Source organism: Mixophyes fleayi, chromosome 5 (genome assembly GCF_038048845.1).
Source record: "Mixophyes fleayi isolate aMixFle1 chromosome 5, aMixFle1.hap1, whole genome shotgun sequence".
In the NCBI taxonomy this organism is placed as follows: domain Eukaryota; kingdom Metazoa; phylum Chordata; class Amphibia; order Anura; family Limnodynastidae; genus Mixophyes; species Mixophyes fleayi.
This window is the reverse complement of record NC_134406.1, coordinates 123,084,754-123,104,362: the sequence shown is the minus strand read 5'-3', so window position 1 is coordinate 123,104,362 and position 19,609 is coordinate 123,084,754. Positions and strand designations below refer to the sequence as shown.

The window sequence follows — 19,609 nt, the reverse complement described above, 5'->3', positions numbered from 1 at the left end:
GGCAGAGGGAAAATCGATTGATATATATTGGTCTTCAGCATTTTTCTAGTCTAGGGGGCGATGTTGAGTTGACTGGAAAAAAAAAGAGAAATCTTTTTATAACAATACCAGCACATGAGTAGGACACTACATAGAGGACTTTATACAGTGACACAGTTACCAACTGAAGTAGCTGCTAGTAAAGTCCACACTTACACACACAACCATACATGGCTGTCACACCAGGGCGAACATAGCTGTCAAATAGACAGCAGGGTTTTATGTGACAGCTAGCAAATCTATGTTTTGTTTTGTTTTTCGTTGTATTGTATTAGTTTTAAAATGTGAACACACACACACACACACACACACACACACACACACACAAACATGCACACATACATATATTGGTTAATATATGAAGATTTGTGTTACCTGAAGAATTAACTATCTGGATGGTGAAGAGATGTGGTGAGGAGTCTGGCAGACCCTGGAGAGATGGACAAGGTAGACCAGTAGCTCCCAGAGTGTATCACCCAGACCCAAAGGAGGCAGCAAATGGTCTGGCTCAGCTGGGTACAGAAGGTATGTGCAAGCTGGTAAGAGTATATTGGGGTGCACCAGACATTTTGTCTCAAGCTAGTAGGACGGCAACGTCCTATCTTTATTAAGAGAAATGATACCAATAGAGCCATCCCATATCCCTCCTGCTGATGGGTTTTCCTCCAGGTAAAACAAATCCATGTCATCCAATTACCACCATGCAGGATCCTCAAGTATACACTGGTGTACCAATGAAATATGTCTGGGTAAAGGTGTATTGAAATGTGTCTAATGTATTACTGTGTCATACTCAAAGCTTTTGTTATTCAATGTGATAGTCCTAGAGTTATAATAGATGATAGGGGTATTCAGGTTATTGATAACAGATGTATAATGTATGAGTAGTGGTAACAAATCACATACTTTCAATTAGCCATAAACCAGTATGAACATAAAGTAGTGGTACTAGGTAGAACAAATTGAATAGAATAAGAGTTGGAGCTTCATTAAAGTGACTGATAGCTTCGGCCACTAGTCCTTCCCCGCTACCAAAAGATCACTCCTGGGCAGACTCTTAACCTGTCAGTTTTTGAAATGTTCTTAACCCCTCGTGAGATGAGATTGTAACTGGGAGGCTAGGTTAGACCTTGAGAGAAGGTAAATAGTGAGACAGTAACCAAGAACGTCCAAAACACTGTTTCCTGAAAAGTCACACTAACTGTCTGGATGTTGGATCGGGAGAGTAAGTTGTGGAACAGAAATTTCTTAGGCTTAGGTTATTTGACAGACAGGTACCAGGTGTAGGCTACCAGCATCACGGCTTCAAGGGTAGCAGAGACACACTGGTGCCCATTCCACCCACTGCAGAGGAGCCAACACTCAGAGAAGGGTCCAAGGGCACTCATGAGTCTGTTCTGGAAGGCCTCGAATAGTAGCATTTTAGCCAAAGGCTAAGACAGTTGTCCAGCATGAAGGTGTAGTTTTTCCTTTTTTGTGTTCTCTCATTTCATTCTCTTCTCAGGACGGTCAATTCTTTTAATTATTAGCAGGTGACAGAGGCTGGTTCAGGTAATGATGTTGAGGAATTGGGGATGAAGGAGAAGTTAGTAGCATAATCGGTCCAGCCAATTACTCTATTCAATTCAGAGGTAAAGGAAAATTTGGAAACCCTGGAGCTTGGAGAAAGTGCGAGGGGCTATTGTCTGAGTAGCATTACATCCGTAAGTACGGTGACCCCATAGTTAAAAAAAAAAGGTACACCCAGCGATGCCAGTCCAGTAATATTCGGACTTGAGCAGGCATCCTTGAGAATGTTTATCATTCTTGGGAGGGTAATGTTTTAGACCAAACAAAGTGCTGGGCGTGCTCTCACATACCTCAGTGATTATATCAAGTAGGACTAGTTCTCTTCCCACTAAATATTCTTGAGATACCTGAACTATGGGTGGGAGGTCACTAGGGGAAAATTAAGACACCTAGGTCCCTTAGTCTGAAGTCTCCAAATGCTTTGCAAGCCGATCACTGTTAAATCTGAGTGTTGGGAGACTGAGAAGAACGAACAGACAATAACCCGCCCACAAGTGTTGATGAAAAGAACTGATGACATTATTAGAAGTGTGTATATTAAGCTGAAGGAGATTGTATATGACATTATTGATAGACATAGGATGATGCTATTGATGAACATGAAGTGTTTAAATCTATTCTGAGCTTAAAGATATGCGTTGGACAGAAGAACCTTGTTAAACTTGAAGAACTGTAGTAGAGTATTCTGTATAGCTGATACATGTTCTATTGTACCTTGTACCTTCCCAAATAATGTATTACGTGTTTTATTGCACCCTTGAAGGGCATACAAAAGGTTATCTCCAAGCTCCAGAAATGTACGGTCTATAGTAAAAGAAGAAATCGTTTTGAGGATTAAGACTCTCTCTTATGATAACTTGTTTAGATCTACAAACAGCGTGGTCATACCCCAAGGGGGATTTGCATTACATAGCAATGAAACGTGGTACTGAGATCCTGCATATAACATCTTTAAGGTGATAGTTTATTGTACTATCAAAGGGTGGAACTGTCAAAGTTGAATAATTGGATGAACGAAAGTATATTGGTTAATATTGTTTTATTGGCCGATTGCACTCAGTATGCCACGCTACACGTGGCATACGGCGATCGCACGGTAAAATACGCACGCACAAACTCGCATGACAACATTTAGTTATTTATGTAATTCATATTGGATCCATTACACAATAATTTATGAGCAGACAGTATTTGGTTTATTATTAGTTTATATATTATGATTATATGTACACTTTAGTGTTAGCTAAGGTTCAGGTTATGGGAAATGTTTCATGTCTGATATCATACTAATCCCCTATTCATCAGCAGCTGTCCGGTTCCATCGCCGAAGAGATCGCATATTCCATACTCTAGTTATTGATGTTAGGGAATAAATAGCCAGAGTGATATCAGAATGTGAAATGCTAATGAATTCATTGTAACTGGAGCACATCCCCTGGAGAGACGACCCCCACCTTTGGATTCCTTAGATTGAATCAGCCTATGAGATGTTAACCCTGGAACCACCCTTGTCTATAGAAGCAAGCTACATCATCTCTATTGTTCACTCTATAACACTGACTGCAAATATAATCATAGCTGCACCCCCACTGGCTTCAGTCTTCGCTGATCACAGTATTCAAAGGTGAATCACTGTCCAGGGGTGCCCGTGGTTAGCGCAGCGAGCACATGCGATAAGAGCGCGGTATGTATGTAACTTTTGGTATTGGCTGTACTGTACTGTATCATAATATAATAATGTATTAAATTGTTGACTATTTACATCTGCTAAAATAAATCACTTTGTGCGTTAGAAACACAATACAATCGCTTGTGCAATGCTTATTTGAAAACGATAGAATTACTTTAATAATTTGGGGGCTCGAAGGTGAGTTACGTTATCGGCAGGTATGCAACGCTTATGGTATTCGGTTCCTCAACAAAGTGTGAATTGTCGGACGCGTCGCATACGGGAAAGAACGCAATGTGTTTAAGAACTGTGGTTCACTTTGTGTTGAGAGACCGAATGTCCGTTGTTGCACAGACTGAAGGAACGCTAACTAGAATCTAGGGACAAGAAAGAAAAATGTTTCTTTTTATTGTCGTTTTGCGTTTTAAAGGGTATTGCATTGCCTAGTGTATGTGTGCTTCCTGTTTAGCGTGTATGAACTTCCGGTATTGTTACCACGTGTTTAAACAATCATGTTCATAGTCTGTTATATATGTAACATAGTCTACATATGTGTTAATATGTTCATAGTATGTTATATAAGCATTTGTTAAAAACTTTGTGCGTTAGAAACACAATACAATCGCTTGTGCAATGCTTATTTGAAAATAATAGAATTACTTTAATAGTTTTAACTAGTATGGCATTATTGAGATATGAGATATATACATTCTAGTTATGTGATGGAATGGTCCTATGTTATATTATATTTTATTTTGATTTATTATGCTGCCGAGTCTGCTTTTCTGCAGCATTTACCTACAATATGTATGCACACTAAGAGAGATTTTTTTTCTCCTTTTGTTGTGTGGATGAGGTCACGAATCACCTGTTGTGTTAATTTAAATTAGTCAATTAGAGATTTGCTTGGCAATTGATGATTCAGGTGTATATAAAGCTCTTATAAGGCCTGTGTAAAAACACCTCTTCCGTCTGATGAAGTTGCTTGTGTAATGAAACGCGTAAGGGATCTCACAAGAACAACATAGAAGTTGCCTTATATTTTTGACAGATTCATCATCACTGGTTCTACCTGCGGGACTTGCATCATGTACGTCTAACATTTGGCGTTTTTTATTCTCATCAACAGCTGCACGAGTGGCTTTATTGTGGTATCTGGAATCAGATTTAAAGGTTGCTCCCTCTTTACAACAAAGAACTTGTCAGGTCTGTATAAACCATTAACCTAGCGGCAGCACAGCCGCAGAAGCCGGTTAAGTAATGTACCATCTATATTAGGATACGGTTACTGGCATCTCCACACATTTGTTTTGTACATCACAGCGTAAGAGTGCCTTATCATTAAGAGACCAAGGCCGGAATAAATTGAAGACATCTATACAGCCAACTGACAGAAGTAATATCGATGTGAGCATACTACACCTCTTATATTGTTATATTTAACATTAACATAACATTTAACATTAAGGAGATGTCACGAGCCGCGGCGGCTCCGGGCATCGCCGCGACTCGATTCGTCCTCTGGCCCAGCGTCCCAGACGTCACTTCCAAGGCAACGGTCGGGATGCTCTTTTGTTATAGCGCCGCGTCCCGGCATTCTGTGCAGCCGGGCGCGCGCGCATATGATTAATTAATCATCAGCCCCCTGTGGCTGATGATTTCCTGCTGTGCCCCTAATCGTTCCATGTGGATCTTGCCAGTATATTAAGCAGGGAGGGCCAAACCTCCCTGCCGGTTATAGTCCCTTCTATCCTGCATACTACCCTGCTGTGTTGTTGCTCCTTGCTATTGCTATCTTGATTATCGTTGCTGACCCCTTGCCTGGATATTGACTTTGTGGATTGCCTGTGACCCTTGACCTCTTGTCTGGAGTCTGACTCTTCTTATTTGCCTGTGACCCTGACCCATTGCTCGGATACTGACGCTGCCATATTGCCTGTGACCTATTTGACCCCCGGCCTGGACCTAGACGCTACCGTTTTGCGGGTGACCCTTAAAACCTCTGCCGGGATCTTCACTCCGCTTCTGCGTGAACACCAGCACTACGTTCTCAGGTTTTTAGCTCCTACTACTAGAGTACAAGATCTGGAAGCATCAGAGTACCTGTGAGCGCATCTAGCTCTACGGGAAAAGCGGTTCCTATAGGTGAAGACCTATGAAGCGGTTCTAGGAGCTGATACTTGGGGCGTGAGCCGTAACAGGAGAACAGACTGATTTGTAGTTAAAAATGTATTGCCACTGACGTGAATACGGCTGACTGCAAATATATACTGAGGATATTGCAGCTTTATGATATGAGCATAATTATACACCTCTAATATTGCTATATACAAAGGAGAACAGATGAATTTCAATTTCATGATCTATAGTCATTGATGTGGACATGGATGATTGCGATATTAGATTGAGGATATGATCAGATTTTTATTCTACACATTTTTTTCCAGTGACTCAGTTATATTTATATTTTACATTTTATTTTGATTGGCCAATCATATGATTTTTTGTCAATACAAATGGTCACATTTCTTCTGAGCTCCATCGGCGCTAAGAGCTCGGTGTGTGTGTGTGTGTGTGTGTGTGTGTGTGTGTGTGTGTGTGTGTGTGTATATGTACAGTTATATATCCGATCGGAGTGTATTGCAATCATTTTTTTATATTGTTTTGAATTTGTTTATAAGGTAATTTCTATGTGTGTTTTTTGTTTTTATTATGGTATGGTATGATGACATTAATAAATGTTACATTTTATATGGTGATTCGTGACTATTACATTGATTTATTTCTTTTTTATTAGCTGGTTGGGTCTTTAGCGCTGCAGTTTGTTTTAGTTTACTGCATTTATTCTCCAGGAATCGCGGCATTTGGCCCAGCCCCCCACTGTAAAATGATGCGTTTGTGTCATTACGTCACAGGATGATAATTTTGGAGTCCCGCCCCCCGCACGACCACCTCCCCCTGCCAGCTCCCGGACGCCAACTAGAAGAAGTTGGCAAGTATGAAGCAACTAGGTTTAGCAAACAGAGACTTTAATCATATAGCGCCAATGATAATACCCAGCGATGTGCAGAGAATATGTAGTCATTCACATCAGTCCCTTCCCGTTACCTACCAGTATGGTTTTGGACTGTGGGAGGAGACAGAGCCCCTGGAGGAAACAATCAGCATGCAAACTCCACAATGATAGGGCCCTGGTCGGAATTGAAACCTATAACCATGCTGTCCTCGCATTAACTAACACCTTGGGAAAAGCCAGGAATGCAATGTGTTTCATAGCACATTACATGACTGACATTATGACACAATGAACGTCAATTTAACTCTATGTACTTGAATTAGGTACCAAAAGAAAGCCCCATCTATTAAAAAAATTGATTGTGTAGTTATAACGAATAAAAATAACAATATGCAGTAAAATTAAAGTGGTAAGGCCTTCATAGCTAGATTGACACTATCCCTGGCAGTGAAATGGTTAAAATGTCAGTAATACTGGTCACTAGCTTACAATTCAGACCCAAATTTGATGACTTAGGTACAATATAGGACACAAACTGATAGCTAATTTACAGTATAGAACTCAATCAGCATAATATATATATATATATATATATATATATATACATACATATATATATATATATATATATATATATATAAATATATATATATATATATATATATATATATATATATATGACAAAACAGAAAATAGACAGCGCTCAGTGTAGCAGAAAATAAGTGAACATACGTGCCCAAAATAACATCAAAATAATCACATACAGTATGCTGCTTGATTCCGAATTAACATCCAATTGCAGATGTATAACCTAGATGTACAGAAAAAAGCGCCAAACATAGTGTGATATTGTAGATTTATAGATAAAGGCTCTAAGTGTGCATATTTGTCTCGTACCAGATGTAGAAAGTAATCTAGCTCATCTCACAGAGGTCCTGAAACTGTAGCTAACCGCAGGATGTGATGGCATACTATGTCTGTATTGCGCAAGTAACACGTCCATTAATGTTTCTGCCTTAATTGTCGTAATTTCATTGCTTTTTGGAGTTTGAGTGGAAGAGTTTCAATAGTTTTCTTACACTTTAGATGGTGTGTAAGGAACCTTAATCGGACATGTTAAACCGTAAGGTTTTTTGTCTGTGGAATTTCATGGATTTTTGTAAAGTAAAAATATTGATAATTTTCCAATTCTATGTATCTAAATGTGAAATCACCCACCCTCTGCCCACCAACAATTCTCTATCACATGCCACCCTGCCCCCTAAATTATTACATGCCCTTCCCACTGCCAACCAGATTCTCTCACATGACACCCACTTTTCTCACATGCCATCTCCTGCTCATAAGCCTTTCACACGTATGGGCCCTTGCTGACCAGCTACTTCATTATATGCCACCACCTATCAACTAGATTTTCTCTCACATGCCACTCCCTGACCATAAGCTTCTAATATCTGCCCTGCACACCAGCTATTCTATCACATGCCACCTCATAACCAACAGCTTTTCGCTCACGTTACCTATGTCTACCAGCTTTTCCCTCACATGCCACCCAGCTCACCAGCTATTCTCTCACATTCCAACCTCTGCTCCGCCAGTGACAACTTCACAATTCAAAGAGCCTTCTCCGATCTCTGTACAAAATAGAGCCTTTTAGTGAAACCTGCACCACAAAAAAAATCTTCTAGTGACCCTTACACATGATAGAGAATTCCATAATAAAGAGAATCTTCATCTGACCGTTGCACAATATATAGATCCATCCTCTGACCCCTGCACAATACATAGAGCCATCCTTTGACCCTGCACAACACAGAGAGACATCCTCTGACCCTGCACAATACATAGAGCCATCCTCTGACCCCTGCAGAATACATAGAGCCATCCTTTGACCCTGCACAACACAGAGAGCCATCCTCTGACCCTGCACAATACATAGAGCCATCCTCTGACCCCTGCACAATACATAGAGCCATCCTCTGACCCTGCACAACACAGAGAGCCATCCTCTGACCCTGCAAAACACAGAGAGCCATCCTCTGACCCCTGCAGAATACATAGAGCCATCCTTTGACCCTGCACAACACAGAGAGCCATCCTCTGACCCTGCACAACACAGAGAGCTATCCTCTGACCCTGCACAATACATAGAGCCATCCTCTGACCCCTGCACAATACACAGAGTCATCCTCTGACCCTGTACAATACAGAGGCCATCCTCTGACCCCTGCACAATACATAGAGCCATCCTCTGACCCCTGCACAGCACAGAGAGCCATCCTCTGACCCCTGTACAATACAGAGGCCATTCTCTGACCCCTCCACATTACATAAAGCATCCTCTGACCCCTACACAACACATAGAGCCATCCTATGACCCCTGCACAATACATAGAGCCTTCTTCTGACCCTTCAAAATTCAAAGAGCTTTCTCCGATCTCTGTACAAAATAGAGCCATCTAGTGAAACCTGCAGCACACAAATAATCTTCTAGTGACCCTTACACATGATAGAGAATTCCATAATAAAGAGAATCTTCATCTGATCACTGCACAATATATAGAGCCATCCTCTGACCCTGCACAATACATAGAGCCATCCTCTGACCCCTGCTCAATACATAGAGCCATCCTCTGACCCCTGTACAATACAGAGGCCATCCTCTGACCCCTGCACAATACATAGAGCCATCCTGTGACCCCTGCACAGCACAGAGAGCCATCATCTGACCCCTATACAATACAGAGGCCATCCTCTGACCCCTACACAATACATAGAGCCATCATCTGACCAGTGCACAATACAAACAGCCATCCTCTGACCCCTCCACAATACATAGAGCCATCCTCTGACCCCTCCACATTACATAAAGCCTTCCTCTGACTCCTACACATCACAGCAAGCCATCCTATGACCCCTGCACAATACATAAAGCTTCCTTCTGACCCTTCACAATTCAAAGAGCCTTCTCCGATCTCTGTACAAAATAGAGCCTTCTAGTGAAACCTGCACCACACAAAAAATCTTCTAGTGACCCTTATACATGATAGAGAATTCCATAATAAAGAGAATCTTCATCTGACCGCTGCACAATATATAGAGCCATCCTCTGACCCCTGCAGAATACATAGAGCCATCCTTTGACCCTGCACAACACAGAGAGCCATCTTCTGACCCTGCACAATACTTTGAGCCATCATCTGACCCCTGCACAATACATAGAGCCATCCTTTGACCCTGCACAACACAGAGAGCCATCCTCTGACCATGCACAATACATAGAGCCATCCTCTGACCCCTGCACAATACATAGAGCCATCCTCTGACCCCTGCACAATACAAAGAGTCATCCTCTGACCCCTGCACAGCACAGAGTGCCATCCTCTGACCACTGCACAGCACAGGGAGCCATCCTCTGACCCTGTACAATACAAAGGCCATCCTCTGACCCCTGCACAATACATAGAGCCATCCTTTGACCCTGCACAACACAGAGAGCCATCCTCTGACCATGCACAATACATAGAGCCATCCTCTGACCCCTGCACAATACATAGAGTCATCCTCTGACCCCTGCACATCACAGAGAGCCATCCTCTGACCACTGCACAGCACAGGGAGCCATCCTCTGACCCTGTACAATACAGAGGCCATCCTCTGACCCCTGCACAATACATAGAGGCTCCCTCTGACCCCTGCACAGCACAGAGAGCCTTCCTCTGACCCCTGTACAATACATAGAGCCATCATCTGACCCCTGTGCAATACATAGAGCCATCCTCTGACCCCTGCACAATACTTAGAGCCATCCTCTGACCCCTGCACAATACATAGAGCCATCCTTTGACCCTGCACAGCACAGAGAGCCGTCCTCTGACCCCTCCACAATACATAGAGCCATCCTCTGACCCCTCCACATTACATTAAGCCTTCCTCTGACCCCTACACAACACAGAGAGCCATCCTCTGACCCTTGCACAATACATAAAGCCTTCCTCTGACCCTGCACAACAAGGGGGGCCATCCTCTGGTCCCTAAACAATACAGATTGATGTATTTTGATACTATAATTTTCACTAAAACATTCCTGGGCTTAAATGTATCAAGCTACGAGTGAGTTTCTGGCAGATTTGAAAAGTGGAGATGTTGGCTATAGCAACCTATCAGATTCTAGCTGTCATTTATTTAGAACATTCTACAAAATCATAGCTAGAATCTGATTGGTTGGTCTAGGCAACATCTCCACTTTTCAAACACATCGGAAACTCACAGCTTGATACATTTACCCCCTAGGGGTAAGTGTTTCAAGGTCCGATTTTGCCAGCATGTTAAAATCGCGGCAAATCGCTGGTTAACACCAGCTATTTTAGTCCCAAACTAGTCCCTTTCCTTTTTTACAAAACAGTAAATAATAGATAAAAGTTTTTTAAAAAAAAGCGTTGGGTCCCCCGCTCTTAACCCTAGTGCTGCATGCAAGACTACTACTAGTTCCATAAAAATCGGGGAAAAATTTGCGTGTCCCCCCGACTTTCATGGAACCAGCACTAGGCAAACCAGTCGGGGTTGGAGGCGCCCGGCGGGGGTCCCCCTGCCATAATGACTAACCAACCGCAGCCTATTCAGCGCTGGGCTGGATTCCTTAGGGAGTGGGGTCCGCCAAAAAAAACGAGCGGGCCCCCCCCTAGGGACACCCAGCCCAGTGCTGATAGCACTAGGACTCTTCCTACAACCCTGGGCAGTGGGTGTAGGGTAATAACGGCGATGTAATTAATAAAAAAAGAAACGGACGTCATTTTGCTTTGTGGAACTACAAGTGCCAGCCAGCCAGGTTGCCCTTGGAGAACCACAAGTGCCAACATGCCCTGACACCCATGGCTGGCTGGGACCTGTAGTTCCACTAAACAAAATGTTTACAAATCCACAACACCCTGGTTAAAACCACTAACATTTATTAAACATAATAAACCCACAATAAATACAGTAAACACACTCATTTACACCACATAATTTTATTAAAAATAATAAATACCCTATACTCACCATTTAAGTTTTCTTCTCTTGTCAGCAGCTTTCAATCCAAAAATGACTGTCTCTAATGTCCAAAATAATTTTTTATCCAAAGTCCATGCTTGCACCTGTCCCAAATAAATTTGTACTTCCAAAAGTCCGGCTTGCACCTTTCCCAAAGAAATTTGTACTTCCAAAAGTCCATGCTTGAAATCTGTTCACTTCTTCTGCCCAGGGTGGGCCCATTGTTGCTTGAAGTCTTCTGTTCTTCACCCAGGGGGGCCAATATTTGTAAGATCCACGATTCTTCTTGCTTGCCTGAAGAAAAATAAAAAAGGGAGGAGCCACTGCAAACAGTTCCTACCTAGTAGGAGCTCCGATAGGTCTATTTACAGTATTAGGTGATTTTCCTGCTGGTGGGAAAATCCCCTAATACTATAAAAAAAAACTAATGCAATGAACTAAGTTCATTGCGTATCGGAGCTTCTACACAGTAGGAGCTCCGATGCGCATCGAGCTTAGCTCATTGCGGTTGTTTTATTTATAGTATTAAGGGTTTTCCCACCAGCGTGGGAAAATCACCTAATACTGTAAATAGACCTAGCGCAATGAGCTAAGCTCATTGCGTATCGGAGCTCCTACTAGGTAGGATCTGTTTGTGGCAGCTCCTCCTTTTTTGATTTTTCTTCAAGCAAGCAAGAAGAATCGTGGATCTTACAAATATCGGGCCCCCCTGGGCGAAGAACAGAAGACTTCAAGCAACAGTGGGCTTCCCCTGGGCAGAAGAAGTGAACAGATTTCAAGCATGGACATTTGGAAGTACAAATTTATTTTGGACATTTTCAAGCATGGACATTTGGAAGTACAAATTTGTTTGGGACAGGGGCAAGCATAGACTTTGGACACAAATTTATTTTGGACTCTGTTTACAGCCATTTTTGGATTGAAAGCTGCTAAGAGATGAAAATTTCATTGGTGAGTATAGGGTATTTATTATTTTTAATAAAAATATATGGTATCAATGAGGGTGTTTACTGTATTTATTGTGGGTTTATTATTTTTATTAAATGGATGTGGTTTTAATGAGGGTGTTGTGATTTTGTAAACATTTTATTTTGTGGAGCTACAGGTCCCAGCCAGCCGTGGGTGTCAGGGCATGTTGGCACTTGTGGTTCTCCAAGTGTCAACATGCCCTGGCTGCCGTGGGTATGCTGGTGCTTGTAGTTATACAAGTAGCAGCATGCCCACACTATTTAGGGCAACCTGGCTGGCTGGGACTTGTAGTTCCACAAAACAAAATGGCGTATGTTTGTTTTTTTACATTCATATCGGCGTTATTACCCTACACCCACCATCCACCGGTGTAGGAAGAGCGCTAGTGCTATCAGCACTGGGCTGGGAGTCCCTAGGGGGGGCCCGCTCGTTTTTTTCGGTGGACCCCACTCCCTAGGGAATCCAGCCCAGCGCTGAACAGCCTGGGGTTGGTTAGTCATTATAGCAGGGGGAACCCTGCCGCGTGTCTCCCTGCTATAGTGCCTCCAACCCCGGATGGTTTGCCTACTGCTGGCTCCGTGAAAATCGGGGGAACCCCACGCAAATTTTCCTCCCGATTTTCACGGAACCAGCAGTAGGCTGGCAGCACTAGAGTTAAAAGTGAATAGAGCGGGGACCTCACGCTTTTATTTTTATTTTTTTAAATCACCGCAGGAACCTGAGCACTTTTAAATTTAAGTTTTAACGGGCTCTGTAACACAGCTCTGGCACCGCTTGGAGAGATTAATAAACTGTTAAATGAGAGCGGTACCAGGGCTAATACTAGTATAGTGTGCCCCCCCTCAGTCCCGGTTATTGAACAAAACAGACCCTAATCCGGTTTGCTTATTTACAATACAGATGCCAATCTGAAGGGTAGAGTACAATATAAACCACAGTCTGATGAATACTTGCCTACATTTACTTCCTCGCCTTCGGGAGATCCCGGAGGGGAGGTGAAGAACGAGTTCAGAGAGGGCGGAGTGCCGTAAATGGCATCATTTTGGCCTCACCCATAATGCAGTTGAGACATTTTGCTGTATGGGAAGACCAAAATGATGGTCATAGAGGCCCCCATCCTGCCCATTTCACTAGGAAGTGGGTGGGATGCGGGAGAATGGCCGCTGTCCCGTGAGTTCGGCAGACCGACCCTAAATTCTGTACTCCACTGGACATTCTGGGAGAGTGGGCAAGTATGGTCTGAAGGCTACTTTACAATACAGACCCCAGTCTGATTGCTAGACTACAATACAGCTCAAAATCTGATAGCTAGAGTATAATACAGATCCCAATCCTGGTGGCTGCAAACAATTAATCTCCTAAATAGGACAAAGAGCTGTAGGTGGATGGGTGGTTGGCATGTGTCAATACAAATTTTGCCTTTTTAGTGTCTGTGCCTCTGTTTTATTATATAAATATCAACACATACATGTCATGCATATCATATCATACAACTCATCCTTTTAATAAGTGACGTAGAAGATGTACATAGTTTCTGTGGCTAGCTGTCTGATTGCGACCAGGTCAGCTGAGTGTTTCAGGTCTTCATTTTCCCATCTTAGCTGGTCCCAATCAACCAACAACAGAACCTATGTAAATCATGTGTTGGCATCTCTAAGCTCCAATAATCAGCATTGCATAATGAACAAAATCCAGTATTACCCATCATACTGCAATCATATTGGTGATCATTATGCAATTCAAAGCATTAGATATAGTGACCACCGTACCCTCCCTGAGTCACAATTTTGCTGGACTGTCACAATTTTTTTTAGATTCCAAATGAGGTAGGGTTTAGCCACCTAGGGTGAAGCATTATTAAATATGGAAAAAGTTTTGAATGTTATCCCAATTTTTGCAGTTAATTGTTGGGAGATATGTTAAGCCAACTAACTACACCCAATGTTACCACTCACTGTCAGCACTAACAGCTATGAGTCCAATAGACTAATAGTGAGGTCCAGAGATTTTTTTATTCTATTACTTTTTTAGGTATATTTTTTCAGTTTTAATTTTTAATTCAAAGACCAAGGACCTGATTCATTAAGGATCTTAAATGAAGAGGATTCTTATTTCAGTCTCCTGGACAAAACCATGTTACAATACAAGGGGTGCAAATGAGTGTTCTGTTTTGCACATAAGTTAAATACTGACTGTTTTTTCATGTAACACACACATATCAACTTTAAATTTTAGTGTACAAATAAGCTATCAAGTATTTGTGTGCTACATGAAAAAACAGTCAGTATTTAACTTATGTACAAAATAGAGCATTCATTTGCACCCCTTGTATTGTAACATGGTTTTGTCCAGGAGAATGAAATAAGGATCCTCTTCATTTAAGATCCTTAATGAATCAGGCCCAAAGAGTTCCTTTCAGCAAAATATATCATAAAAATGTACTGTTTCCCTCATTTAATTTTCTTGAAAAGTTTAGGTTGTACAGTGAAGATGTTTTTGACCCCAATGATCTTAGTCCATAGGTCAAATATCAAGGCTCCCTGTGTACTTTTAAAATTAAATTAAATTAATTAATAAATTAAAGCTAATTATCCAAGCTAATATAATAAATGACACATAATTAAACTGAATAAGTAGTGCATTGTATATATTGCAATGGTAGTGATGTGCAGGCTGGTATGAACTGCACCATCCATGTACCACTTGACAGATGGTTGAGCATACAGAAGGAGCACAATTGTTTTACGTAAACAGAATCAATGTATAGTATGCTTTTGCCAGAAATTGGGATGGCCACTTGAAAATCAGAATAATTGAGGGTATGCTAAATGTCCCAAAATTTAGTAGTGATTTCAGACATGTCCTCATACACATAAATGTGGAATTGCTTCCTTATGTCTTTATAAAAAAGCATAAATATCCATGATGAGCACATATGTTATTAATAGATCTATATGAGATCTTTTTATAGAAAATCACCAATAATCAAACTTTCCAACATTTTTTTGGCCTTTCTGGGAGATTTCGGAGAGTAGGTGGGAAACAATGCCTTAATCGCGTCATTATGTTGCGGGGACAAAATGTTGAGCCTATCTCATCCAGTTCCCTAGGAAGTGGGCTGGATGTGGGAGAATGGGCTTTTCCACCCAGGAACCTACTCGGAATCGTGTGTAGTGTATTCTTGAAACCAACTGTACAAAGTAATAAGTAAATTTGGCATATAAATATAATAATACAAGAATGAGCGCTAATGTATCTCCAAACAGCAGCCTGAGGTACACAAAAGGAGCCACCTACTCCTTAAATCAATATAGAACAGAAAATGTAACTCACGGCGCTAGAGGGATCACATACAATGGAATGCCAGCATCCGTGGATAGCTGTAACACATAAAATAATACACATATAGAGCAGTAAAGTCCCAACAGATGGATAAGGTATCTAGAGTGCCTTTAGGTGATTATTCCCTCTTCCAATTGTGATCTGAGTGGCCAGTTGATGTAAATAACCACGTGAGGGAATCCCCGCAGGGTGGGAGCTTACAAGATAATTTCTTGAGGCACAGCACATCAAAAACCCATCTGGTAGTAAATCCAAGATTATCTTTCAAAAAGAACTCCAACAATATAAAATATATATACAGAAAAAAGATCATAGCGTAATACCATTTTATCCAGCTGTTGGGACTTTACTGCTCTATGTGTGTATTATTTTATGTGTTACAGCTATCCACGGATGCTGGCATTCCATTGTATGTGATCCCTCTAGCGCAGTAAGTTACATTTTCTGTTCTAATAAGTAAATTTGTCCATTGCCTCAAATAGCAATTGGGGGCAGCGAAATGAAAAAGAAATGCCCAAAATTGCCTTATATTATTATTTTTATAATGAGAGAATTATTGTATTTCATTCATTGTAAAGCAAGGCTGTACAGGAGATAATTCACTATAACTCTAATGTCATAACTTAACTTGAAATGTCATTTTTATGTCCTTACCTGTCACTTATTGAATCTTTAGGAACAAAGAAATCTTCTTTTGAGAGGTAGGCTGCTGCTGTCCCACCCCCAAAATAGTTTTTTCTGAGAAGATGGGCGATTCTGTTAGAAACAATCAAGGCACCCAATCCAGTTGGAAAGCCAAAGATCTTATAGAATGAAATGGTAACCAAATCTGGTTGACAAGCTGCCAAATCTAATGGTGATGTACTGACAAATGAAGCAGCATCCAGCAACACAATCCAATTGCCTGGAACTTTAATGGGGGACATTTCCCCTGATTTGATCCTACCTATCCACGAGAGAGGATACTTTGTGCCTGAAAAACTGCTTAGTGCAGGATAACAGAATAGATGTGAAATGCTGTGAGTCTGATGTTCTGGTGCTATTTGGCTCTTTGACAATAATAGATCTTCTGGTGTAACAGGAACAGATGGTACATTTAACATTTTTGTGATCCCTCTAATTCCAACCACTGAGGTGTGATTATCCGTCAGGTAACAGAAGTGGCTGCCTGCACTGTCCGAACATCTAGGAGTCCAAGGGAAAATCTCTGTCACTAGTTTGAGAGCTGCAGTGGTTCCTGATGTAAAGATTACAGTGTAGTCTTCAACAGATGTGTTAAAATGTTGTAATATCCTACAAATGGGAAACAGAAAGTCACAATAGTTATCAGTAAGAACATAAAAATGTATAAAAGCTGACCCAATTTATTGTTTACAGCATCCATTTTATAATCATTTGTAAAACATCAGATTCAGAATGGACATTATCATTTGTCAAACGCAAACATTATTATTTTTCAAAATCAAACAAGTGTGTGATGTCTGAGAGATAAGTGACAAGTTATGAAGGACTGGTAATGAGTCATGAAGGATAAATGTTGGATAAAATTGTAATGAGTGATGAGTGAGTATGATAATTACCAAATTATGAGTAAGAATAACAATGTATAATGAAAATCATCAACATCATTCTTCACTCATGAATACTAAAATGGCTGTTGACTTCTCTCTCAACTATCATCCCTTATGACTCGCTAGTCATGAATTATACTTTGTCAATGACCCTCTTTAACCTTACACTTAGCACTCGTTCTGCATCAGTCATCCCTCATTGTGTGTCAAATATCACTTCTCAGAGACACTGTTCACTCACTGTTAAAATTATGCAATATTGTTCAATCCTTCATATAATTACCTATTTTCTCAAAATATGTTCTCTCAAAATTTGGATGAGATAAATATACATTAGTGGTATGACAACAAATATGGTTCTCCTCTATTCTATGTTCCGAGCCATGATGATGGCTTATTCTGCCAAATTTATCAGAGCTGAGAATGAGTTAATTTTTCATGAATACATCTATTCAGGTTTACATGGTTTGCATTTTCTGTACACAATTACATAACTAAAGACACAATAAATGGTACTATTTATAGGCATGATACAGTGGCCCAACTATATTTTGAAATTCCAAGATGCTGCACTATCTTTAAAATATTACCAAATACAACATGGGTAGATTTTCTACTGTGGAATCCCAGATTTAATAAAATTGCAGTAATAATTTTAGTACAATGTAAAAAGGCACATATAGTTGTGTAAATCTACTGTTTAAAATCACTGTAGTGTTTGAAATGCTCTCTAAGTAGAACACAGTCATTATATACTTGCAAATAGCGAATATATTGTATTATTATGTATCCCCCTGATTAAAAGGGTCATGTAAATAAACAATGACACAATATGTACAAACAAGTATATATTTAGAAGAGACCATTTAGTTTTGGACATATGCTAAATGTTTATTGTTCCGAATTTGTTTTCTCCAAACACAATTTGCTGGATTAGTTACTAACAGATTTTAGCTGTTTTATAATAAAACTAGTGCGTACTTGCTCACTCTCCTGAAATGTCCGGGAGAGTCCCGAATTACGAGTAGGTCTCCCGGGAGAGCATATCACTCTCCTGCATCCTTGCTAGTGAAATCAGCAGGATGGGAGCCTCCATGACACGGTTCGTGGTGAATCACATCATTTTGGGCCTGCGGGGCTGGTGCCAAAATGACTCAATTCGCCATGATCTCCAGGAGGGGAGGTGTAAAAGTTGACAAGTATGAACTAGTGGGAGAAATTGGTTCCAACTTGACCGGATGCAATGTTGGTGTTGGTATTATATAACATAATAAACAGAATATCCAATGTGCACTTAAGCAATTATGAAATAGTGATCACAACAGGAAAACATTTGACATGACTTTAAATAACCCATTTTGGAAGAAATACACAAAATCAGATTTATTTTTTTTAGGAAAATATAATCAGTTCAGTGAAGCACTGAAATTTATAAAATGTAACAGCATCCAAATCAAAAGTGCTTACACCAAAGGGGAAATTTATAAGAATATATTAAAGATGTACTGCAACAGGTACACAAATTGTAGAAATAAAAAGGCCAGTGCAGCAGAATAAAAAAAATAATGGAGGATATAAGAACAATGAAATTGTTAAAATTAGATGGAAATAGAAGTATTACAAAATATAAAAGAAGCAAATCTGATCAAAAACAGGAAAAAAAAACAGATTTCTGAAGACAATGGGGCTGATGCTGAGTCAGGTATATGTCAGTTTGCTAAGTTTACGTGTGGGTATCAAAAAAATGCGTACGTCTACGCTCGTATATTGATTAGGACGCATCTTACACTTGTAACTGCTTTAGCTCAGAGAGGCGAAACGGAGGAGTGAAGGGGCAGGCAAGCATAGGCAGGAGATCTACTGAGGCTGCTGACAGATTTATGCAATATCAGTGCCACTGATCTTGATCCTCAGCACAGACCTTGCTAGTATAAAAAAAAAGGTTAGAATTAAGTACATTTAAAAAAAACAAAACGGTGTGACCATGGAAATATACTGTGCAGTAGTAACCCATGGACACCCATGCACGCTGTTAGATATTACTTGGATGAAGTAGGATGAAGTTGTTTTTTGTCTAAACAAGATTAAAAATTCATGACCTGGCCCAGATCCACCCACAGGTGCTAAAAGAACTACACTAAGTTCAGTCATTAATCACTAACATTTATAGACTCTGTGACAGGATGGACCGCCTATGCCACCCTGTCCGTTGTTGCTGGGAACCGGCTGGGCTTACTTTGCCACTGTTCCCTTTCGTTATCACAAATGCACCCTCTATCCGCAGTAGGAAGGGATTACAAATGCTACCAACACTGGACTCCTTACTGGCATCCAGTAGCGTTATTTTTCTGGGTAACTGACGCTGAGAGTGTACCCCATTGCTGGTGTACCTGGGCTGGTACT

General features: G+C 40.8%; 1 protein-coding gene across 3 annotated transcripts in view; it reads right to left on the bottom strand.

Annotated features, from left to right (window-relative positions):
• The window catches only part of MOCOS (molybdenum cofactor sulfurase), a 720,810-nt gene that overhangs the window by 507,780 nt on the left and 193,421 nt on the right, over positions 1–19,609 (bottom strand). For all 3 annotated transcript variants that reach the window (XM_075212790.1, XM_075212791.1, XM_075212792.1), the window contains exon 4: positions 16,290–16,928. In XM_075212790.1, coding sequence (XP_075068891.1) covers positions 16,290–16,928 — 639 coding nt within the window. The remainder of the gene's footprint in view (positions 1–16,289; positions 16,929–19,609) is intronic.